At 36.7% G+C, this 25,892-nt stretch overlaps 1 protein-coding gene across 3 annotated transcripts in view; it reads right to left on the bottom strand.

Annotated features, from left to right (window-relative positions):
* The window catches only part of utrn.L (utrophin L homeolog), a 391,980-nt gene that overhangs the window by 34,238 nt on the left and 331,850 nt on the right, over nucleotides 1-25,892 (bottom strand). For all 3 annotated transcript variants that reach the window (XM_018263001.2, XM_018263003.2, XM_041562716.1), the window contains 4 exons: nucleotides 22,193-22,394; nucleotides 15,533-15,618; nucleotides 8,706-8,863; nucleotides 379-545 (listed from right to left, as the gene is read on the bottom strand). In XM_018263001.2, the coding sequence (XP_018118490.1) occupies nucleotides 379-545; nucleotides 8,706-8,863; nucleotides 15,533-15,618; nucleotides 22,193-22,394 (613 nt within the window). The remainder of the gene's footprint in view (nucleotides 1-378; nucleotides 546-8,705; nucleotides 8,864-15,532; nucleotides 15,619-22,192; nucleotides 22,395-25,892) is intronic.

Here is a 25,892-nt window from a genome sequence, read left to right as displayed (position 1 = left end):
TAGGTGGCCATATCTGGCAAAGATCTGCTTGTTTGGTGACCTTGCCAAACAAGCAGATCTTTAGGTGTATGGACTTCTGAGCTGCAGTTTTATTTCATGTCTTCCTTCTCTGAACCGGCTCCTCAGAAAGTTTCTCGGAGCTCTAGTATTAGGCCCAGTGCATGCCCCTTATAGCTCCTGATGAGAATAAGTGTCTTGTGCATTTCCTAGCAGCTAAGGTGATGCTTACATGTGCCTGGGGATATAGGAGTCTATAAATAATGCTATATGTGGCAAATCCCAGAAAGGGTAAAAAAAACTTTTTTGCGCATCAAAAAACCTATAGAAATCATAATTTTTGTCATAATCCAGCTACAGACAGTATTTAGATTTACATACCTGAATCCAACAATAGGGCATTCTTTACAGATGTTACACTTGGCTTGATGCTTAGCTGTTTCAGCGGCGGCTACTCTGTGAAGAACAGGCAGCCATACCATAGACTGAGGTTCCAAGCGCATCCACTCAATGAAATGATTGACATCAATTTCTGGTTTATTTTGAGCCTATAGGATGATAACATGTTTAGTTATGGCATGAGCACATCCTTATGATAACAGCAAGAATGCAATGTAAGTTGTAAACAGAAAACTGGATACAGACTATAAAATATTACCAACATATATTTTAAGAACAAACTACTCTGATATTGCTATTCTTAGGAAAGACATGAGACCTTTCTCATGTCTTCCCTGAGTTGAACAACATCAGAACAATTCTCTGTTTTTCTTCTGTCATATTTCCCCCATCTGGAAAAACATGATGAACTATATCCAAAATTACATTTTGCATATGTAAATGAGCCTTTATATCTCAAAGTAGGTACACATTTAACAGAGCAGCTCGTAAGAAATAAAAGTAGAGTCTCATGACTCTGAAAGAAGTTATATTCAGGCAGCAACAATACAGTATTCAAAATTCATAGCTTGAATATTAATTTTATTAGGTCAACACAGTGGAGTAGCTATTTTGCAAGGAAATGCAATTCTAAACAGTAAAAACACTGCAAGAAAATGTCTTAACAGCAGGCTGCACTGCATATTCATTTAAATACCTGCAGATATGCAATTTTCCTCCACGCCAGCATTCGTACTTTAGGTATTGAACACACATTGATTTTAACATTATTTGTAATTACTTGGAAACATGCAAATTGACAGCAGATGAAAACCCATCAGCATATCCCCATCTGTCCCTTGCCAAGGTCAGCTGAACTCAGTCATGGTAAGTGCTTGGACATTTTCCTAATGAGGAAAACCTTATGTCTGTGCTAGATACAAACTAGTGTGGATGGCCCTTTCCTTCACAGGCGACTGCAGTTTTTTAGTGGCTTTCAGTTATTATTAAGTATCATACTAACAATGGAAAAAAATTACAGGAAAAAAAACATGTACTACATAAAGATGCAGGAGAAATTGAAGCAGTACAAACACTTTGTTTGATTTATTCTCACCGTATCAGTACTGTGAACAAATGACTTCATACTAATGGACGAGTTTAATTCTTTTTTACTTGAATACTTAGCTTCAAGGATTAGAATATATGTCATGGGGCATGTCCCTTATCATCAAAAAATATACAGATCTGTTATGAACGTGTTGCACCTTAGCTGTACCTTGCCACCATCGACTGTCCATTTTCGTTGTTGTCCATTTGCTCAGTTATATTGTTAAATATGATGATGGTGCCACATTTCGCTACCTATTCCTTGTTCCAGACTCTCTATGGAAGTATTGTAAACTTTTTTCTAGGTGTCATGTATATTTAGATTCAAAACACAAATTGTCTTCTTCCAAAATTACCTCCACTTTATAGGAGACCATGTGCTAAGGAGATAGGTCCATCTATACACTTAAACAAGTGTGATTTGTGCTTTGATACCATCCAGATTCAAGTAATCCCTATTGAAGGCAAACCAAGCCTATTTGGTTTATTTTATGATTGAGGAGAGCATTCATAAAGCAGAATGTCTGCTGTGATCATGCATTATTGTAGATGACTTTGCAGGACATGGTTCAGGCCTTATGTGTCTTTTCTCAAGTGTAACACAAAACAGAACGTGAGGCCTATATAAAAACAACCCTTTCTTTCCTCCCACCAATGCTTAGGTAATTAATTAACACAAAGAGGTGTATCTAAAATCTGTTCATTAGTCCAAGCCATAGGAAAAATGTCCAATCAAGACAAGAAAATCCTTAAAATTGCCATACACAGGGAGATCCGCTCATTTGTCCCCGATATGCCCACATTGAGGAGGGCGATATCGGGCTGATGGGATCAGAATGGAGGCAATAGGGGTGGTCAGATAGCGAAACCGCATCAACGAACAGATGCAGCCGCGACCTAACAGAATTTTTTTTACCCTGCCCGATCGACATCTGGCCAACTTTCGGCCACATATTGATCAGGGACACCCGTTGGATGGCCCCCACAAACGGGCCAATAAGCTGCCGACTCAGTCTGTCTGTAGCTTTTATCAGCCCGTGTATGGGGGCCTTTAGTCAGAGAGGTTCCAGCCCCTCTGATTAGTGTGTCAAATGTACTTGTAGCAGTGTCCATAAAGACCTCACATTCTGTTTTGTGTTACACTTGAGAAAGGGCACATAAGGCCTGAAACATGTTGTGTATAGTAGTCTACAATAAAGCATAATCACAGACATTCTGCTCTCCTCAATCTCATGCTCTAACGGATATAAGTCAGGATAGCGGTATACCTGTATGACGATTGATGCACTTCTGCGTTTAAACACCCCACAATTCCAGTTTAAATTATTTTTTACCATGCTTAAGCTATGAAGATCCAAATTACAGAAACATCCCTTATCTATAAAAAACCCAGGTCCCTAGCATTCTGGATAACAGGTCCCATAAATGTAGTAACATTTCTAAAGGAAATTCTTTAATTAGCAGCTAATTCTGCAAATTAGCAATACAGATGGCACTTTTATTATTGTAAATCTCTTAGAAAGAACCACAGTGACCAAATCACTTATCTGCTGGCAGACATTTTTGATTCTATTGAACTGCGCAAAGCAGATCATCCAGTCCCAGCTGGTGATCAGAGGGCATTTCTTAGAAATGCTGATTTTTCACATTAGTGTCTGCAATAGGAAGAGCATCTACCATGCTTTTTAAGGGGATGAGGTGACAGGTGATTTAGAGCATTTGGACCATTATTAAGAGCACTCTTTAGGTCACATGGCAATATCTGGTACAGTCCTTAGAAGTTTCCATTTGTAAATTGTCGAAATAATGAAACAAATAAATTTGACTGTGTACAGTAAAAGGAATGTTGTTGTCATGGGATGCTTTCACAAAGCAAAAACATCTAACAATTATTAGTTTGTATAATTTTGCAAAATAACAGTTTGCTAAACATGGAGCCTGGCATCACAAATTCACTGCATTTTCAGAAGTACCTTCTAGAAGTAAAAGACAAAGCAACAAAAGCATTTTGGGTGCCATAAGCCATATTAGTTAGCTGAGCAGACATGGAAATTTAAAATGACAGATTTGGTACCTTTTACAGACAAAATGAATAAGGGTGATGGTTGAATGGGCTTTCATGTTTTTTAAAAGCTTGCAGCATTAGGCATTTCATTTAGGCTGCAAATAATCACATACACTTCTTTACGTTTCAGCAATGACTGAAATGGTACAACTACTGCGAGTATTAGTATTGATTGATTTTAAAGATTATTTAATGCAAACAGCTCGAGTGGAAATGTTTCCAAATGGATGGCTTCAGAAACAGTCATGCGTTGAGATATGTGGGAAGAATCTTTCACCTTCTGCTAAGCAGAGTTTTATTGAGGCCAGTCAATAAATCACATTCACAATGTGGTGTTTTAGCATTGAATTCTGTCTTCAAGAGCAAGAGTTCTAGATATCCATCACACATCACTGGTGCAGATACAGTATATGTTAAATAACAATCATTTATTCTTCTGGGAAGCTATACTAAATACATGCAATCAGTTGTGAACATGGAGAAAAAAAGCTTTGGATGTTATTAAACTATCATAATGGCTATTAATGCTTTTTTGCAAGTAAGTACTAGTACTAGTCAGTCATGTCTAAGCCAACAAGTCCAATAGGTTTGTGAAATATAAAGAAATCAACATCTAAAAAATATATAGTGAATAAAGTACCCCCTCTTGTAAAATATAAGGATATTGTAAATTACCGAGGAGTTTCATGACCATATAAAAACATGAGGCCGAAGGCAAATTGTTTTTATACAGCTAATGGAACTCCGAGGTAACTTCTAATATCTTCATATTTTGCAACTGGAGGTACTTTATTTATTATAATACACAAATTTCAGTGAGTCATGTGACAGAAATGACATCAGAACTCACCGTTCATAACGGTTGACATCAGAACTCACCGTTTATAAGGATATAATACACAAAAGCTATGAATATCCTGTAAATTATATCCTTATAAATGGTGAGTTCTGATCAGTTATAAACGGTGAGTTGTGATGTAATTTCTGTCACATGACTCACTGAAATTTGTGTATTATAATAAATAAAGTACCCCCAGTTGCAAAATATGAGGATATTAGAAGTTACCTCGGAGTTCCATGACCTGTATAAAAACACTCGGCCTTCGGCCTCGTGTTTTTATATGGTCATGAAACTCCTCGGTAACTTATAATATCCTTATATTTTAAAAGAGGGGGTACTTTATATATAATTTACAAGATATTAATGGCTTTTGTGTATTATAAATTGGTAATTGCTCACGCACACCTGTCTGTGTAGATAAATCCAAATTCACTTGGTGCTCAGTGATAGAGGTAACCGGCAACCTCAAATCAGATACTGTATCCTATACCTGTGATATAGGGCAAGCCCCGAAACGTTGCACTTCCGGTAATAAAATTTTGCAAGGTTTTCACCTGCATTCACACCTTGTGTGCCAGTGTGCCTTTTCTCAGTTTTGTGTATTATACACAGGTATAGGATACATTATCCAGAGATCTTAAATAAAGGCAGTCTCCCATAGGCTTCATTTTAGCCAAATCATCCATATTTTTAAAACAAATTCTCTCTGTATTAATAAAACAGTACCTTGTACTTAATTCTAATTAAGATATAAATAATCTTCATTGGAGGCAAAAGCAAAACATCAAGAAGACTTCAAACAACTTCAAATGGTCCTGCATGACCTCGACAAGTTTTAAATGGTCTATTTTCGGATTCTAGCTATTTCCAGGGTCAGGGTATAATAAATCTTGAAACATTATAATTTTCTTTAAAAAATAAGAAAACAATTTTTGACCAAAAAATAACCTCAGAGACTTCAATTATTGGTGGAAAACACAACTCGACCCTTAATAAATCTGCCCCTTAATGTAAGAACAGGAGAAGTGTTGGGACAATGTAATTTACTGATATTAAATCTGTGTTTATGTGTTGGAAAACTATATAGCACCTCCCACGTACTGAACATTTACAGAAATAATGATAAAAAGGGTATATTTTCTCAATTTCTGGAATGTAATGCTGTGGTTCCCATCAGGAGCATAGCATGGACACATCTCTGATAGGGATTAACTTTTACCATACACTAAACATTATTCAAATACAGAAATGTCTTTTATATTGTTTTGGCATTAAAAATAAAAGTAAAAATGTACAGTACTGCAACCTTAATCCTGTTGTTATTCTAAACGGATGCAGTAATTTGCTATTGTTAGGGGTAAGGAAACACATATACATTTTACTGCAGCAATAATTTTACATTTTATGCTGAGGAGAATAAAAAAAATAATCTGGAAAGGAATATCATCAAATTGAATCATGTTCTATCAGACAATATTGTATTGTCTAATTTGCAAATCAATATCTTGTGATGCATGATGCATCTTTCTACTATTCCTCTAGTTCTATGTAAACTCTGTCCCTACGATGCATCATAGCTTGTCTGATAGAATTCTTAGCTTGTAAATGCCATTTCTTTTTTTATTCTTAAAGAAAAAAAACCACTATTATGTAGGTAAAAAAACATGAAGAAGCATGGATAACGTTGCAGCAGAGACTCTTTAAAAATGAACAATGAAATCTAAATGTCTTGCTTCTCAACAGTGAGATGTGTTTGAAAAGACGTCCAGTATTCCATTGACTCTCCTGCATGCCTTCCTCAAGGGAAAAATTAGCTTTCAGGAATATAATGCTCTAAGGGAGTTATTTATTAAAGGTCGAGTTGTGTTTTCACGAAAAAAAATTTTCAGGGCAGTTACACTAAAAAACAAAGTTTTTGGGGGGAAAAAAACCTTTTTCGAGATTTATTAAGCCCTGAAGCTGCTAAAACCCCGTTTCTGAAAATACTCCAGCTAAAACCAGTCAAGGTCATGTAGAAGTCAAAGGCAGAGGTCCCTTTAACCATTTGAAAATGTTTTTTGCCTTCATGATTTTCAGGTATTTTACGATGGTTTGTGCTTGAAAACTCGATAAATTTGAGGTATTCAATGTTTTTTAGCCTATAAACGCAATACATTTGAAGTAGTCTAGTTTTTCCCCAGATTGCACTCAATCGAGTCTATACATTCAGTTTTTTTCATAAATAAGCAAATATTTGAGTTGTGAGTTTATTCGAGGTAGAAAAAAACCTCACAAACTCGACCTTTGATAAATAACCTCCTACATGTGTTACTAACATGGTTCTACTTACTCATCGTTAACATGAATGAATCTATATGCTTAAGATTTGCATGGGACTTGGTATCCAGAATGCTCGGGATCTGGGCTTTTCCGGGTAAGGGATCTTTCCATAATCTGGGTCACCATAATTTAAGTCTGCTGTCTTTTTAAAATTAAATAAACCCAGCAAAGATATAAATATTCATTATATCTTAGTTTGGATCAAGTACAAGGTACTGCTTTATTATTACAGGAAATTATTTTTAAAAATGTGAATTATTTGATTAAAACCGAGTCTATAGTAGATGGCCTTCTCGCAATTTGGAGCCTCCTGGATAAAGGGTTTTCAGATAACAGATCACATATCTGTGTCCGAGAACTGTTGGGACCAACAAAATGTCACTGTTGGATAGTCTTCATATTGTTCTCCTTACCATCAATAACAAAGTGCTGCTTGGCACTGGGTTACTTTCATCTTTTTGACTTTCACACTAAATGCACTCCCACGTTCATGGACAATGAAAGGATATTACCTGTCACTGCCAAAGTATTTGTTACTGTCACAAGTATAGATGGCACAATTTTTCAAGCACAGACAGAAAGGCTAACGGTTCAAGAAGGTGACTGTAGACAGAATCTTTATGTAATACAAGTAAAGGACACACAGTTATTGGTAGCAACACTAGTTAGTTATCACATTTTAGTATTTGCAGCCATTGATATATACAACTGCTGTTTCTAATTCACTAGGACTTGTAAAGAAACAGCAATATACTAAATTAACCAGGATGTCACTGTGGAAAAAAATTTCTTTGGTTTTTTTAATAGATGGAACTGGTTTTTTTAATAGATGGAACAATTCATTTTTTGGGAAGTAAAGATCTAGGCACAATAGTTTTACCTACACTGACATCTGCTGCAAGACATTTAATTATTTTGGTACAGTTATGTCACCATCAAGACTTGATTTACAGTCTCATCCCCATACCAGGAGAATTGTGTTGCAAAAATGGGATGGGAACCCATACCTCCCAACATTTGAAAAATGTAAAGAGGGACAAAAAGATCTGCTCATTTTGTAGCCACACACCCTAAATACCACATCCATTTTTGTCAAGTTATGGAAAGTCGCACATTACTGGGAGTTTTTGGGTCATGTTAAGTCAAGCGATTTCCCTCCCCACCCCTAATTTGCATATGCAAATTAGGATTCGGTTTGGCCTGGCAGAAGCATTCGGCTGAATCCGAATCCTGCTGAAAAAGGCCGAATCCCAAACAAAATCCTGGATTCGGTGCATCCCTAGAAGAAATCCTCAACCCGCACCCGACCCTAACCCGCTGCTTCTCCACCTGCACCCGACCCTAACCCGCTGCTCCTCCATCCGCACCAGACCCTAACCCAATCGCCACCCTCTTTATATACCCGAGTCCTCCTTGCTGTGACATCACAAAAGGGGGGGCTGCATTAGTATATAAAAAGTCACATGCAGAGGCAGAAGGAGGCACAAATAGGTTGTGCAGAAGTTGGTCCGAGCACGTATGACCTGTGGGCTTCAGGCCGGATCGCACATCACTATTGTGCATGTATATGCCTCCCATTCAATATTAATGCAATATTAATTTCCCTACATAATGGACTCCTTCAAACAAACAAGGCACAACAAATGGTGAAAAGAGGGGGTTGTATACTTGTAATCCAATTATCTATCTTGCAAGTAGTAAACATGAAGTAGCATCAACTTCCCTGTTTTTTTTGTCTTTTTATTGCATTTTAATTGTTTAAATAATTAACGGTTTAGCTAATAAAATAAACAGTATGCTTATTACGTTTAATACCTTGACTTTATATGTCAATTTATATATCAAAAAACCACTCTAATTTAGAAATAAAATCATGTTCAGTACAAGCCGTATTTATTGAACTTAAATGGGTATGCTGCCCCTTTAAGAAACAGCAAAGTAAAATAAACTTTTATTGAAAATAAACCAGTTGCATGCAACTTTTGTTTCACTTACATGTTGAAAGCAGCTGCGTACACTTGGCTCTATGTTACTCCCTCCAAAAGCTGCCACTTCCCCAAGTTGGCGTGGAATTTGGATGGCATCATGAAGTAGCAAGCCGAGCTGTCTCTGGTCACATGTATCTCCTGCTCCACATACTTCTTTAAAGAGATCTAGGATTGGGAGAGGTGGTTCTGGTTAGTACATTTACATAACCACATGAAAGCTACATGAGTTACAAGAATACATCCAGAAAGAATAATATCAAATGTGCAATTTATATTTTTTTATGGAGGTACTAAAGGTCTTCATCACCTCCCACAGTGTACCTATTGTGTTTATAATCTCCTTGATAAATGCAAGGATGAAGGAGTAGCTGGATGGTCAAGGGAGAATGGTATGAGCCACTAGGGGAGCTGTCAGCCTACATACCAAGGGCAGCTCCCTGGTTTTTCTTCTAGTCAGTACAGAGAGATACTATACATCTATTCTAGCACAGGTATTCCTCTTTATACAAACAGGTTATATATTAACATGGGCAACGTCTGCCTTCTGCCTGGAATCCCATAGGACCCAATTAAAAAAGGATTTACATTCACTAGACACAATTATTGCCAGTGCCTCTAAAGTTAATGGCACATTAGGCTGTTGCAGGTGCTAAAAGAACCACATTTTTAAGTAGTTCAAAAAGTTAAAACTCACAAAGCAGCCCATATTTCAACCAACTACAAACACACTTTTCCAACTTATTTGTCATTTTTTTGCCCACTTTATGTAACTTTTCTCCACAATTTCAGTGTCACTGCTCTGTGTCACATAAGCCGCACCTAATGCAATAGCAGCCAATGAGTTATGACTAGCGCTATTGTGCAGACTATTTTCCATTGAGCTAGTTGGAGTGATGTGTGCTCCCTATTCATTCAGGTCAACTCTACTGCAGAAATTGAGGCAGGGTTCTATAGGAACCCTGGCGCTACCACCTGTTTTGGGGGTGGGTATAGACCCAGGGTGCAGGAGCACCTATGTGCAGTTCAGAAAGGGGCACAGGGAGAATTGAGTGGTGCCAAGCATGATTATACAGAAATGCAAAGAGTACCCATTGACACAAGAACCTTAAATGAATGGGATTAGTTGCGCAATTGACTGTGGGAAAATGTAAATGAGCCCTATATTATTTGAGCTACTTAAACACTTATAGGATTATGCAATAAAAGGCACTACGTTTGCCATGGGGAAGTAAATCATAGCAACCAAAGAGCAGGTAGAATTTACTGGTCACCTGTTTAAATGCAAGCATCCTATTGGTTGCTATGGGTTACTGCTCAAGGGCAAACTTATGGGGGAATTTAATAAAGGTCGCTAATGGAAAAATTGTTCAAATGTGAATAAATGTTTGCATTGGAAACAATTTTGCCTTTGAGAACATTTTTGTGAACCCTTTGCCCCTCATCAGACAGTAGGACAGCGATTGTGAATTTTATAATCCGCAGTGTATGTAATAAAACCTCTTTCTGAAAAACTTGTTACATTTTCTCCAAAACTTTGCAGCACCTTCAAGCACGTCTTAAAAGTCCCCAATGCAATAAAAGCCTAATGAAGAATATTAAATTGCGACAGGCAAATTTTTTATTCGTTTCTTTTTATTTTTTTAATTCTTATTTGTGCTCAAATTTGTTCTCTTTGCAAATTTTATTACATTTCCCCCTTAGTGCCTTATATAACATTTGGGGGGGGGGGGGGTTGCCTAAAATGTGCCTTTACCATAAGTGGGATGAGATATAGATTAGGGGTGATTTAGTGCCAGGCGACTAATCGCCTCTTCTTCGGGCAACTAATCTCCCTGAAAAGCATTACCAGGGGGCAACTGGGGCAAATTCGGAAAACGAAGCACTCCGAGTGCCATCCAGCCGGTGATTTAGCTTCTAGCCAGGGGGAAGGCTTTTCAGGGAGATTAGTCGCCCGAAGAAGAGCCGATTATTTGCAGGGCAACTAAATCTCCCTGAACCATCGCGTCTGTCTCTGCCATTAACTGTAGCATAACACCTCTAATTAAGTTGCACACACAGGCAACACAGGATTAGAGAACAATCCAAAGGCAACCCTCTTTGCACAAGTTTTTCTATCCATTTGCTTGCAGTATATTGCTTTAATGGTAGATAATAATCTGAAACAACAGCAAGCTCTCCATGTGTTACAGATAAAATACTCGCAGGCTGTCTGGACTCTTGACAGGCGCAAAATCTTTATTATGCCCTCTCAACCTGAAACTATTAGCTATATATGCCACTCTAGTTATGTAAATACACCCTTTTCAGAATTTCTCTAATCCTCTGCTGAGACTGTCAGTCCCTTACAGCAGGGAAGGGGATTTTTGACATGCCCCTTGGGGTTGCAAAATGCTTTAAAACGGTATGCTTACTTCACTAGAGCAGTGAAAAGCTGGGATAACAAAACAGCGTTTCCCATTAATGTCTCAACTGTAACGTTTGAAAGCGAAACCTCTCACAGCTAGATACGCAGCAGCAAGTGCTAATGGACATAAAATAGTCTTTCCAGACAAAGAATGTCTCCACTGGAAGTTAAGATATTGCTTCAAAATTAACTCTGATGTGGAAAACAGCCATTGAAAAGTAACCCACCTCCTGAAAAATGATCAGGCGTGATTTATAAGATACACAATACTACAATACCTTAAGTCTACTAGAAATTAATTTAAACATTAAATGGTTTTGCTTCTAATAAGGATTAATTATATCTTAGTTGGGATCAAGTACAAGCTACTGTTTTATTATTACACATGGATTGTGGATTATTTTAATAAAATGGAGTCTATGGGAGATGGCCTTTCCGTTATTCGGAGATTTCTTGATAAGGGATCCTATAACTGTACTACAGTTGTAATTTACCATATTAGAATTTGAAAATTTAGCATATAGTATATTGTACACCTTATAGAGAAGATATAAGGATGCAGTGGAAGTTACTATTCAGCGTCTTCTGTTGTCTATCACATTTTGGTGAAATCTTGTAGAGCTTTGATCATGAATATGATCAGAATTGCATATTAAAAATACACACTTTTTTCTAATATTCTACAAGTGCAAATACAAGTGTACATGAAAGAATTGTTAAGAATTATTCATATATTGAATATATAATCCATTTGATATACAGGTATAGGATCTGTTATCTAGAAACCGGTTACTCAGAAAGCTCTGAACTACGGAAAGGCCGTCTCCCATAGACTCAATAATAATCAAATAATTTACATTTTTAAAAATGATTTCCTTTTTTCTCTGTTATAATAAAACAGTATCTTGTACTTGATCACAACTAAGATATAATTAATCCTTTTTGGAAGCAAAACCAGCCTATATGTTTCAATTATATTTCAGTAGACTTGGGGTATGGAGATCCAAATTATATCCTGGGCATTCTGAATAACAGAAAAATAACCTGTATAATATTACTGTGTCTTTAAGAACACAATACAGTTTTTTTTCCATATCATAGAGATAGCATGTAATAAGGTACTCTGTTTGTTATGTGTAGGATGGAGACATACAAAGTTAGTTTACAGTCTGTGAGTGAAAAAAAAACATATTTTGTTCCCTTTTTGTTGATATTACAAGTTTCTCCGAGGTATAAAACCTCTTACCATCCAGGGTCAGAAGTGCATACTTTACATTTCTATACATAGTCATAGCCAAATCTTTTTGTCTGCTTGCATCCAGAAGCCTTGTGTTGGCTCCGACTAGGGATGGGCAAAATTTTTCACCGAAAAAAATGTATGGCATTGTGCGTCAAAAAAAATTTCTCCATGCGACAAATTTTTTTTGACACCCATTGACTTTAATAAGCGTCTGCGACATTTCGCCGGTGGCAAATTTTTGGCGAAACGAAACAGGTCAAATTCGCCCATCCCTAGCTCCAATAAACAAACTAGGTGGATATCAGCAAAGAAACATGAAAATTTGTATTTCTTCGCTGGAAACCGCCGAGTCTGTTCACGCCGCAGCCAGACACGAGCAGGTAAGAAGATTTGGCTAGTGGTTGGGAGCTGAAATCAGCCTGCATATTTCGGCAGGCTGATTTCTGCCCTGTCTGGCCCTAGCCTAAAGCTCGTTCTTTGAGGGGTCCGACGCAAATTCCACAGAAAATAGTAAAAGTTGAACAAATAAAATGTCTTTGTGCATAAGAAACTACAGTATGCCATTCCTGAGCACATTATCTCTTTCTATTCTTAATCACACAAGTTTCATATATTGTTTCTACACTAATGAATGAAAGTGCCCATAAATGTGTTTTTCTTAATGTATATATACGAGATCCTTGCAGGGAAACCTATTCATAATAGAATATATTTTATTTATATTTCTTTCACATCAGTAGATTGTACCCAGATGGCTTAGGCCTTGACATTCAAAGGTCTGAGAGCATCTAGATTTTCATTTCAATCTGGCAGAGCCTATCGGCTGTGGAATATCTTAATAGAGGTTGTGTGCAAGTAACTACCTTGTAAATAAAAAAAGTCACTTAGGAGCAAATACATATAAAATCTGATCTGACTGCAAACTGTTACCGTGTGCCGACTTGAAAGCATGCCAGGCACAGATTGCTTCCTAGGCATTAAAGCTTCATTTGAGCTCCCCAAAGTAAAATGATAATGAATATGTCAGTGCAGGCCTAGAATACTATAACTGGATGTAGCCACTTGATATATTTTGTAAACAGAATGCTGTAATGCACCTGTCCAGACATAAAAATCAACTCTAATACAGAAGAACTCTAAATGGGCTGATTTCCATGACTGGCACTGAAGTGAAATGTGTTTGGGGCCAATGTCAACCCAAAATAGTCGTCACTCAAAATGATTAAAAAAAATACAGGCTCATTTAGAGTGCAATAATACCTTTAATTACTTTTTGTCCTAATACTGTACCATTCCTCCTATAATGTCTTCTGTTTTTAACAGACCTATGCCTATATATAATACATATACAGGTTTAAGACACCTTATCAGAAACCCCTTATCTAGAAAGCTCTGAATTACAGGAAAGCCATCTCCCATAGAAGCCATTTTAAGCAAACAATTCTAATTTGTAAAATTGATTTCCTTTTATTCTGTAATAATAAAATAGTACAGGTACAGGATCCCTTATCGAGAAACCCATTACCCAGAACGTTCCTAATTCTAGGAAGGCCATCTCCCATAGGCTTCACTGTAATCAAATAATAATTCTACAATTTTAAAACAGTACCTTGTGCTTTATCCTAAATAAGATATAATTAATCGCTATTGGAGGCAAAACCAGACTATTGGGTTTATTTAATTTTTAAATAACTTTTTAGTAGCTTAGGAGATCTATTTACCGAAAGATTCCTTCTCTGGAAAACCCAAGGTACTAGGCATTCTGGATACCAGCAGGCCCCATACCTGTATCTTGTACTTGGTTAATAAACTACATGAATCCTTTTTAGTGACAAAGCAATCCTTTTGGATGTATTAAATGAAGGATTTTAGCAAACCTAATGTATGGTGGTACAAATTACAGAAGAAGGCTTATCAGTGAAGCCTCAGGTCCAAAGCATTCTGGATAACAGGTCCTATGCCTGCACAGGATAATTTTTATATGATGCACTATTTGAAAACTCTGCAATGAATGAAAATGAAATTGCCGATATTTGGGTTTTTTACATTATGCCAAACAATGTCAGTTGCTCTCTCACTAGATGGACAACTTTCTCTGACCAGTAATAACCAGAAAACAGAATGACTGTAAGGTTAGATTGTTTTTGATGTTTGTTAAATAACATTTTGTATAGGAAATCTTCAATTCATCTTTCTATTTGTAATTCAGAATACAGGCCGGTTCCTAAGATCCATGGCTACAATATTCCAGATGACAGTTTTAATACAAAACTAGAGAGGTTCTGAGGATAAAGTTAAATAATTCAGAACTCTGAAATAATAAAGAAAAAAACTAACTGCAAAGTAGTCTTTGAATGCAGCGGATATGTCATTTTATTATAAACTTCCCTTTTAAAAACAAAAGAATTCTTTGTGCAAGAGCAGATAATGGCAGTATGCAAACGTTATGAGAGAGGGAGAGAAAGCGATAGGTGTGCGCAGGTTAAATATTCTGTATTTGTACTAAAATTATTCTTATGATTATTATGTTAACTATGTATACACTGTCATACATTAATCAATTAGTCTAAAGCCAGTTGGTGTTGTCAATTGGTGTAAACAATGAATAAGAGATGGAAGCTGATATTAAGTGTGCTCACTATGTAACCATTTAGTGACATCTAAAAAATTAACTTAACCCATTAAAGGGTGCTATTAAACACATTACACAATGAGTAAGAGAAGCTGAGTGGGAACAAACTGTCCAGTTGAAATTCAGGAACATCCTTACATTTTGTATTCGTGGTTGACATTTGACCTTTAGCCCCAACATTGCAACTCTGTCTGTAATTAAATTGTATTTTATAGCTTGAAAAATAAAAAGAATGCATCTTGCTCATTATATTCAGAAATGTCATCTCAGGGAGGAACTGCAGCCCACACAGGGACTATTTAGATGAAAAATAGATGCTTAACGTGCACAGCAAGAAGGATGAGAGTTTTATAAGGCATTTAACATTAGATAAGAAAAATAAGTATTTTCCTATGATATATCCCTTAATATTTATAAATCTGAATTCTCCACATGCTTTAGTTAACAAAAAGGAATGCTTTGCCAGGGATAACTGTATGGAGAATCCATAAACAGAGCAGCATTATGACTATGACATCTAGACTTCGTTAACTAAATGGTATTAGGCAGTGCACTTACGTCTGTATTTCTCTTCTAGTAGGCCTTTAGATAAACACATGAGTCCAATTTTCAGGGACAAGACTCGTAGTTTACCAGTTCGACCCCTGAAAATAAAAGAATCCCCATTAGCTTCCATCACATGGTGAGAGGTTTCTAATGCAATAGGTGAGAAACAAAATTGGGAAATTTAAAGATGAGCAAATTGAATCTGTAAATATCCAAATATGTATTTATCTTTGATTTACAGATGTCATTTATCTCTACCCATCCTCCTTACCTGCATGCCTGAAAAGAGCAGAACAATATTGCAAAAATATCAAGTCACTAAAAGAATAAGACTTGATAACTTAGTAACAAAGGAACCAGCTATGAACGTAGCACAGGATGTGGTCAAGGGTTGTAGCAGCATGCACAACAAATTGTTAGCTGTGGTAGGCAATAGAGAATTTGAAAAATCTTTGAGGACGAAGACTTTTTAGTTCACTAAGTGACCTCGTGTGTAAGTTTGCAGCATCCATTGCAATTTTGGGCAGAAAAATCAGTACTGAAGATCCAGAGGAAAGATGCTGTGGTTGGCACCAAAGTGAACTCCATAATACAATTTCTTCCATATAACTGTGGCAGAAAAATATCAGCAATTACATAGGGCAGCCTCTGTCACACAACTTAAGTTCCCACTGGGGAGAGCCTGAGGTTTCAGATAATACACTTCAAACTGTTGCGTGCACTTCCACAAACCAGAGGCTAGCGGTAAATTAAAAAGTGACTTTTCCCCAACATTTCTCCTCCTTAGGGTTCAGGTTTCAGATAGGTTTGCTTTGGGAGAACCTTTTAAACCGTAAGTGAAAACATCACCCCTGCCAAAAAGCAGAGGCATACTTTGCATAAATGTGCTTATGAGTCCATTATTTTATTATATATATTGCATTTAATGAGAATGTTTTTAGAAAGCATCATCATAAAACTGTAAGTAGGACCAAGTTGCTCTTCATCTGAAACACCAATGCAATGTATTTTTAGATTATCATACAGTTTAATAAAGCAGCTGCTGCACTAGTTTGTCCAGTGAAGCAACATCTGCAGCTAAATATTTTCATGCATGCTGTTTTTTTACTGCTAGGCAAAATGCTGGAAACATTTGTACACTTAGGGGGTTATTTACTAAAATCCGAATTTATCTCATAATCAAAGAAAACTCGACCAAACTCTAATGCCAAATTTTGGCTTATTTTTTTAATAAACTCGAATAAACTGGATTGGGAAAAAAAACCTGATAAAATGGTGTGAAACTCTAAATCGTACTTTTTTTTCTGGCAAAACCCCTAAATTCATCAGATTATTGGGCTAAAACCAGCACAAACCACAATATCTTCAAATTGGTATAGGGACATCTCCCATTATAAAATTCCAGTTTTATTAAATAACCCCCTAAATGAGCCCCTCGATCAAATCTTCTAATAATTCATGAAAGTAAAACATCAATACTTTGCTATCTCTGCATGTGTCTACTCTGTGTTAAATGTATCAAGTGAGTTTTTAATGTGGTTTACGAAACAAACATGAATCCATCTCACAGCAGGGTAACATATTACATGGTGAGAGCCAAAGAGTGGATAACAATGCACAGCTAATCGATAATGAAAACCATTAATTCTCTGGCTTCTGGAATCCTTGCTTAACTGTCAATATTTAACAATACAGTAGATTTTAATAAATAAAAAATATTGGTGAACAAGAAGAACTAAAAAAAAAATCTTACTTTAAGGGGTTAACCTGGGGATGATAATAATGCATTAGAGTTGCCATTCTCTGGCTGTATCCCCAAAATTGTCATCCAGAGATCAAACCACAATTTGATTGGAATATGCAAAGGGTGATCTCAGGACAATTACCAACGTCTACCAGTAGATGTGTGGTCATACCTGTGGGTATACTGTATGAGAAGGGCCATACAGAAAGGCACAGGTCTGGGAATACTCCTGACCCTAATAAATCTGCATGTAAAGGATTTATTAAAATATATTACAAGCATTAATAGATTATGTAATTCTGCAGTTCTGCCTTAATCATTTTGGTGCAGTCTTCTGAATAACAGTAAACATTAGTCAAAATATGAAGATGATTATGTCCATTTCTGTTAATCACATATCCTCTTAACATGACCAAGACTATCATATTTACTAATGATCTAAAATAAACCAAAACAATTGTTAAAAAAATAAATAAAGAAGTTTTAAACATCCACAACAGTTTGGACGCATGATTATATCAACGACAGTTCCCCATATAACGGTTAAGTTAACCAATCTCTTTCTAAAAACAAATAAATACCAAATTGGCTTTTTAACAGGAGCAACACCTTTAATGTAGGATACAAAGGATGGTCTAAGATTCACAGACCTACTTGTCAGAGATTGTCAACTGAGAGAACAAAAACATATATTTTCTGTAGACGGAAAAAGCAATTTGTTTCTGCCACCCAGAGCAGGTCAATATTTCAGTAGAGTTTCCATTTCAACAAATGTTAGCAGCATACTCGAAGAAAATACTTGATTTGGTGTTTCATAGCAGAGGTCTGCCTGTCACTGCCATACGTTCTTAAATAAATGTATTTCCATAAAGCTGTATGGGGAGGTGGTGATAAAAGGAGAGGGAAGGTTTAACTACCACTGTTTATGACTCATAGCAGCAACGTCTAAAACACCCCTTGTTGTATCAAACTAAGCTTGAAGTATATCAAAATGAATGTATATCAAAAACCAAGGAAAACTCAAGTTGACTGTAATCATAGCAGAATACAGTTTATACTGTATTTTGCTGTATTCCAGTAGAAAAAAGAAATTCCATAAAATAAATTCCTGCAATTAATGGCCACTACCCCTCAAATAGGGTCCCATCTCCAGTGTAACCTTGCCTTTATGATATTTATCACCCGGTCTCTATCTATAAAGACAACCTATGTAGTTTTGGAAAGCTGTCCATTACTGGTGCAGAGGTTCTCTTGTACTTACATGTGTATAGGAGGCTATATGGACAATACCACCAAAGGCACCAAGGGATGGTGTTCAATGGCTGGTTCAAGCACTGCAGGAAGTCAGTTGGAAAAAACACCCTGAACTGGAACCAGAATAACCATAGCTATACATGAAATGTCACAAGTTTGCAAAGTTCTACTGATAACGAAAATACAAGAATAAAGAACAACTACACACTATTCCGTTCAACTTAAGTTCCTGGACTGCAATTTTATAACATTTAAATATGAAGCAGCTACTGTCAAGTTCTTAACAAGAAATGCCTCGTTCTTGAGATTCACGTACATAAGTGGGCTTTACAGAAGACTGACAAACCCCTCGGTGGCAGAGATAGCTAATTACATTCTAGGTTAACAGCATGGAGCTGGCAGATGCTTTTCACTGGCAGTTTAATAACTTGGAAGAGTCTAGGAGATCAATATTAGAATAATAAACAAAGCAAAAGCCTAAATACAAAAACAGTTCCAATATAAAAGAGCTGATGAAATGTGATGGCTAAAAAAAAAAAAGAAAAGAAATTAACTACTTTACAATAATATACACAAGCATTTACACATATTGGCTTGCAGTTACTGATCCCATAATAATTCTAACATAATAATTTCTAATTGAAATTACTGTTCTAAGTACTGATGCATTTCTGTAAAATTAAAAATAAAATTAAATGCTCAATAATAAAAGAATCCCCATATGATCTTTACATTGAGTTTACAGAGTGAGCGCTGATTTCACACATTCCTATGGGTATAATTTACAGTTGCCCACCTCTTTTTTGCAATAGTAAAAAAATATATATATTTTTTTGTACATAACCTCATTAGTGATGGCATGTAGAACCCCAACATTGGACATACAATTAGTAATAGAGAAACAAACTAGGAAAACTGTTCAATAAAATATAGAGACCCAGTATGTGCTATTTCTATATAAATAATAAAAACCACAGGTCTGCATATTCCTTAGGATTCTGTCTTTTCTTTTTGGCAACATATGATCCCCAATAAATGATGACTATGCCCATACCTCGGAAACAGATACTTTTATCCCTTAATATTCATGTAGAGTGCACCGATATATTGTAATAACCTATTAGAAGTTTATGGCGTTTTTTTTGTACAAATATTCCTGGAATATATACACATGTATGGGACCTGTTAACCCGGAAAACCCATTATCCAGAAAGCTCATAAACTCAATTTTATCCAAATAATTCACATTTTTAAAAAGTATTTATTTTTTCTCTATAATAATAAAACTAAAATATAATCAACCCATATTAGAGGGAAAATTAGCCTACTGCATTTACCCCCATATGTAATATAAGGCACTTTGTTTGCCCAAAAGCAGTTACCTATAGCAACCAATAAGATGTTTGCATTTAAACAGGTGACCAGTAAATACTACCTGCTGATGGGTTACTTCCCCTGGGCAAACTTAGTGCCTTTTATTACATAACCCCCTTAATGTTTAAACTATTTTTAGCTGATAGCAGTTTAGTGTAAAAATAAAAACTGGGTAAATAGCCCATGCAAAATAAAAAATGTTTCTAATATAGTTAGTTAGCAAAAAATGTAATGTATAAAGGCTGGAGTGACTGGATGTCTTATATAACAGAACAGAACCTAACTTCCTGCTTTGCAGCTCTCTAACTCTGTGTTAGTCTGCGACTTAAAGGGGGGCCATATGGGACAGAACTGTTCAAAGAGTTTCCTTTTGATCCTCAGCATTCAGCTCAGATTCAAAGGCAAACAGTTAAGACTCATTTGCCCCTGCTCAAGTCACAGATTGGTTACTGCCTGGTAACTAATCAGTGGAAACCAAGAGGGTTGCAAAACAGGAAGTAGTGTTCTGGCTATTATGTTAGACATCCAGTCACTCCAGCCTTTATACATTACTTTTTTGTCTAATTAACTATATTGAAAATTTTTTTGTTTTGCACAGCCTATCTATTTACCCAGTTTTAGTTTTTATACTAAACAATTCCCTTAAAGGGGAAGGAAACCTCGTCGGCGCTAACCCCCCTCCCGTGTATTGCCCCCCCTCCCTCCTCCCCCCTGGCATACCCCTCCCTCTGGGCAAATGCCCCTAACTTGTTACTTACCCTTCTGCGCAGGTCCAGTCCAGGGAGTTCACCGACGACATCTTCTTCCACGCGATCTTCTTCCTCCTTTGACCGGCGTTTTGGCGCATGCGCAGTAGGAGCATTTTGCCGGTACGGATCTACTGCACATGCGCCAAAAGTCACGCGCATGCGCAGTAGATCGTACTGGCGAAACGATCCTACTGCGCATGCGCCGGTCAAAGGAGGAAGAAGATCGCGTGGAAGAAGATGTCGTCGGTGAACTCCCTGGACTGGACCTGCGCAGAAGGGTAAGTAACAAGTTAGGGGCATTTGCCCAGCGGGAGGGGTAGGCCAGGGGGGAGGAGGGAGGGGGGGCAATACACGGGAGGGGGGTGGGGGGTTAGCGCCGAGGAGGTTTCCTTCCCCTTTAATGCTGTTTCCTATTTGAAGAACTACGTTTTTACTACTTTCAAAGTATGGCATCTTAAAACACTGCACAATTAGCAGAAAATAGGACAAGTACAAATGCTTAGATTTAGAAAATATGGATTTCCTGGTAATCATGCAACTAGGGTTTTCCCAGGAATGTGAAACATGATCAAACTTTGTGTCCTGTTGCACCCTGCTGAGTCACAAATGAAATATATTGTTCCTTTGTTTAATATGATGTCATGCTTTGTGTGGGAATATATATTTTATTGGCTCAAAAGATTAGATTTAAAAAGCAAAGCTAAAAATAGTTTTAAAAGGCAGTAATTTAAATGAATATGTAAAATGATCAGTTATATGCATAAATGCAAAAAAAAAACGTTATTTATAGAACTGTATATACTTAATGAGAAAAGTTCCAGCAAAAAATCTAAATTCGCACTATTCGCTCATTTACTTGACAATTCAAGAGAGGTGTTGGGATTTGCAAGAATAAAAGATTTGCTAATGGCATAACATAAGTGTTCAGTGCTACTTTCATTTCATTGAAAGTACTAATATGAAAATTAGCTCAATGAGAAAGTTTGGGGATCACGGTCAGTCTGTTCTGTTGATAAAATGCCAAGTTTGGTATTATTATATCAAACTTCAAAACAGAAAAGCAGTAAACTTCTTTAAATAGACAATGATAATCCAGTAGACTTTAAAATACTAAATGGTATTTATTCTTAAAAATAAAACCTATGATTTTTTTATGTCACCGTTGCAGTTATGATTTCCAGGCAGATTCTAAGCAAGCCCACCAGAACACCCTGGCTATTGCCCCTCTCAGACTTCGACCCAGAATATAAATGTGGTTTACAACAATGGTCTACAAGGGTCAAACTTACTGGAAAGAAAAAAAGATTGCCATTTTTGCATCCAGATGTATGTTGATGTCAGTTTGTCCAGTAACTAAGATTATAACTGGACAGCTGCTGGTAATCTTTTTAGCAAACATTTTAATATTTTTTTGCATTTCTTTTTAGAAGAATATCTATGCATATATGCCTAAGAGGAAACAGTTTCTAGCATGAAAACAGAATTTTGTAGACCATACTTTTAAAAGTATAGCTGGAGAATACAGAAGAGGTTACTAAGGAATCCACTTACGTGTCATACACATTTAGCAGCCAATTCAGACTCATATCGATGCAGAGTGGTACATTCACCAGTTCCTTGTGCTTCTGCTCTAGCCCATCATAGATAGTAGTGAGGACACTGATAACTTCAGGGACTGCCAGCAATTGATTGCTTTGATTCAGTTCATGTTGTTTGAAAACACTGTTTGTTGTACTCAGATCCAGGAGGTCCACTACAAGATAAAGACATGCAAAGACATTATATTTCTATTTTCAAGAAATTGTTTTTCTGCACTATGAACTTTGCTAAAGTCACAATACAAATAATATAAAAATATGTTCTTTAAAGGAATTATGAAAATAATGACCATGAGGCTGTGTAACATAGGATGAGTTTATGGAAATGTTAGGTCACCTTCTTTCTTTTGACTAGTGCCTGCACTTGCTATATGAGGTGGCTTTTACTTATTCATTTATTACATCTGTGACATGTAAACCCATAGAGCAACCTTTTGAACCAGTGAGCAACATTCAGAAGTAAAAAGAGTTGGGGAGCATCACAAGCATGAAACTGTTCTTGGGCTGCCAAATAAATGCTGTGATTGGTCATTTGGTAGCCCCTATATGGATTGTCAATCTACATTGAGGCTCTGTTTAGCAGTACATCTGTTTTTTATACAACCAAAACTTGCCTCCAAGCCTGAAATTCTAAAATAAGCACCTGCTTTGAGGCCACTGGGAGCAACAGTTAGATATGATATATGGGCAATTTAATAGCACAGAATCCAGACAGTCTAGGGCTATTAAGTTTATTTTAGCTTTGACATAGCCAAGGAGGGGCCCTGAGATTTGGAACCATCACTCATTTCTTTCTAATATGACGAGCAGACATTGTCTCCTGTAAATTTTTTAAAATATTGTGCCCCTCTCCAACATTACAAGAGCCACTGGCAGCTGGTCTGTTCTGCTTACTAAACCAGATGGGGTGGGTGATAGGCAGCGAGTAATTCATTTTGTTCTTGATGAAATGGAATGAGCATCTTCATAAGGTCAGCAACAATAGTCCTGGAGTTATTCCCATATTCTCTCCAGAACTAGGCAAAGACAACTTGCTCTTGGAATAAGCTACATCAAATGGGGTCACATTAAGCATCAAAATACTATCATGGGTCTTAGCTTGCGATGTGCCATAAAAATGGCTTGACACCCTTACACAAAACACATGTAATGGTATCAGTACATGCAGTGTTTATAAAGAAATCTCTCCATTAAGGGCAATGGGACAGGCGCTGATTTGGAGCATTTTGACATCTACACTTTTGAGTAACACTGGATCATTTTAAAGTGCTAATGTAAGTGTTATAAGGCGAACTGGGACTTCCTCCTAAGATACTAAATATCATGGGCAAAATTGCCCTCTGTGCCACTGTCCTCCGAGGTAATTTCATGAGATCATAAAAACAATGTATTATATCATACAGTGCCCACATATTTTTCTGTACAGAAATGAAGAAATGGATACAGCTAGCATAAAACAGTGTAAAACTGTGTTCTTTTAAAATTGAAATTATACCTACACTAATGCAAAATCACAAATTATGATCCACACAAAGCGGACGTTTATTGCCTCAATTTATACTAAGCCAGTAAAATTGGGGACACTAGTTCATCCCAAAGTCAATTTAAGAGAGATCCACAGTGGGTTATTTTAGTGACGCCAGCACATTACATGCTTAAATACTTTTATAAACTGAATGCATTTACTAGCTCCACATAAAAAGAATATTTTCCAAGTGGTAAGAAGAAAATCAAGGTAATATCATTCATAATGACACATTTCACTACACATTCAGACATTTCAGCAGGGAATTGAAGCACTTTTCTGGCATTTTCTCACAGTAACAAAATGAACGCCTGGAACTTCATCAAGCAGGCGGGTTGGTTTGGCTTGGCGTCAGCAATGAATTAAAATTACAAATGTCACTCTTTTGTGCTAATGAGAACTGACAGGTCTAGTGAAAGCCATAAATCACTACACTCCCAAGAAAGAAAGGTAGGTGGCAGAGAAGGCCGAGTGGATAAAGTCTTGCGGAAAGAGATATTTGCTTTACTTTAACACACTAAAACACATCACAGCTGCTGAAATGACCAAGCACTGCATTTACGAGACCCACAAGTTAAAATAAACCATTTGGATGTAGTATTTATACTGCTGTACACACAGATATCAGTTACGCGTTCCGTCAGCAGAGGTTATAATTTTATATGCAAATGATCCAAGTAAGGTGATAACCATTTCCAAGTAAGGCAGTAGTTCAGGTTTTCATTAAGTTAAAAAGGCTTTATTAGGACATACATAGGCCTAACGCGTTTTGTGCCTGTGTGGGCATTAACTCATAGGCTGTAGGTCTCCCCCAGGTACACTCCTTTTAAAAGGGTGTCGACCAATTAAAATGCATTACATCACAAGCAGTCTTGACCAATAGGTGAAAAGCTCAATACAAAGTGCAGAATCTGAATGTATATTACATTGATTACATGTCAAGAGAAAGTTTAAGAATTGATGGAATATCTAAAATACATCTTAGGTGTCTCTCATTGATAATTAGTATAATTGTTTAGTATAGTTTAAGCTCAGAGACGAAAAAAAGAAAATTATATATTAATAATGATCATACGGTTAAAAAATTGGACAATAGTCTTTTATACCCGATCTCCAAAGGAAGCAAATGGTACAGGATTTCAAACTTCCTTTTAAATTTGACAACACTTTACAGCTTATTGAAAAAAGCAGGTTACATCATATTCACTGTTCAGATTACCCAGTGTCCTAGTGTGTAGGAAAAAGATCCATTTGGTCTCCAATTACAAAAGCTTGGGAATGGGGACCCCACCTCTTATATTTTTTCATAAGTTTATCAATGCCCGTGCCTCATTGCATTGGTTGAAATGTCTTGCCACACTTGAGCTGGGACTTTTGCTTTTTATGTCTCGTATGTGTTCCCTAATGTGATTTTTTAAGTGTCTAGTGGTTTGGCCCACATTTGGCGTACATTCCAAGAGGCACACTACAAACGAGGAGATACAGTTAATAAAATGTCTAATAGTGTATTTCCTATGTGTAAAGGAAGACACAAAACATTTTGTTTTTTGGACATGTGCGCAAATGAGGCAACGAGTTGCCCCACACTTAAACATGCCTTGTGTACTAAGCCAATTCCCAGATTTGGGACCCTGTATGTGACTGGCTGCTACTGAGTTACCTATAGTGAGGGGGCGTCTAGTTACTACTTTGAATCCATAGTTCAATACAGAATCGAGAGTGGGATCTGTTCTCAAAATATTTATGTTCCTGTTCAGGATTCTTTTAATTTGGTTTGGCTTGGCATCAGCAATGAATTAAAATTACAAATGTCACTCTTTTATGCTAATGAGAGCTGACAGGTCTAGTAAAAGCCACAAATCACTACACTCCCAAGAAAGAAAGGTAGGTGGCAGAGAAGGCAGAGTGGATAAAGTCTTGCGGAAAGAGATATCAGGATATTTGCTTTACTTTTACACACTAAAACACATCACAGCTGCCAAAATGACCAAGCACTGCATTTACACGACCCACAAGAGGTTATAATTTTATATATCTCACTAATATTTTTAAGCAGTATTACTCATTTTCAGGGGAAAGGAATTTAAGTTGTGATAAATGTGAAATTATAAATGTGTGGTGTTCTGAT

The sequence above is a fragment of the Xenopus laevis genome, chromosome 5L (genome assembly GCF_017654675.1).
Source record: "Xenopus laevis strain J_2021 chromosome 5L, Xenopus_laevis_v10.1, whole genome shotgun sequence".
In the NCBI taxonomy this organism is placed as follows: domain Eukaryota; kingdom Metazoa; phylum Chordata; class Amphibia; order Anura; family Pipidae; genus Xenopus; species Xenopus laevis.
The sequence above is the reverse complement of the archived record's forward strand: the minus strand, read 5'-3'. Positions and strand labels throughout refer to the sequence as shown.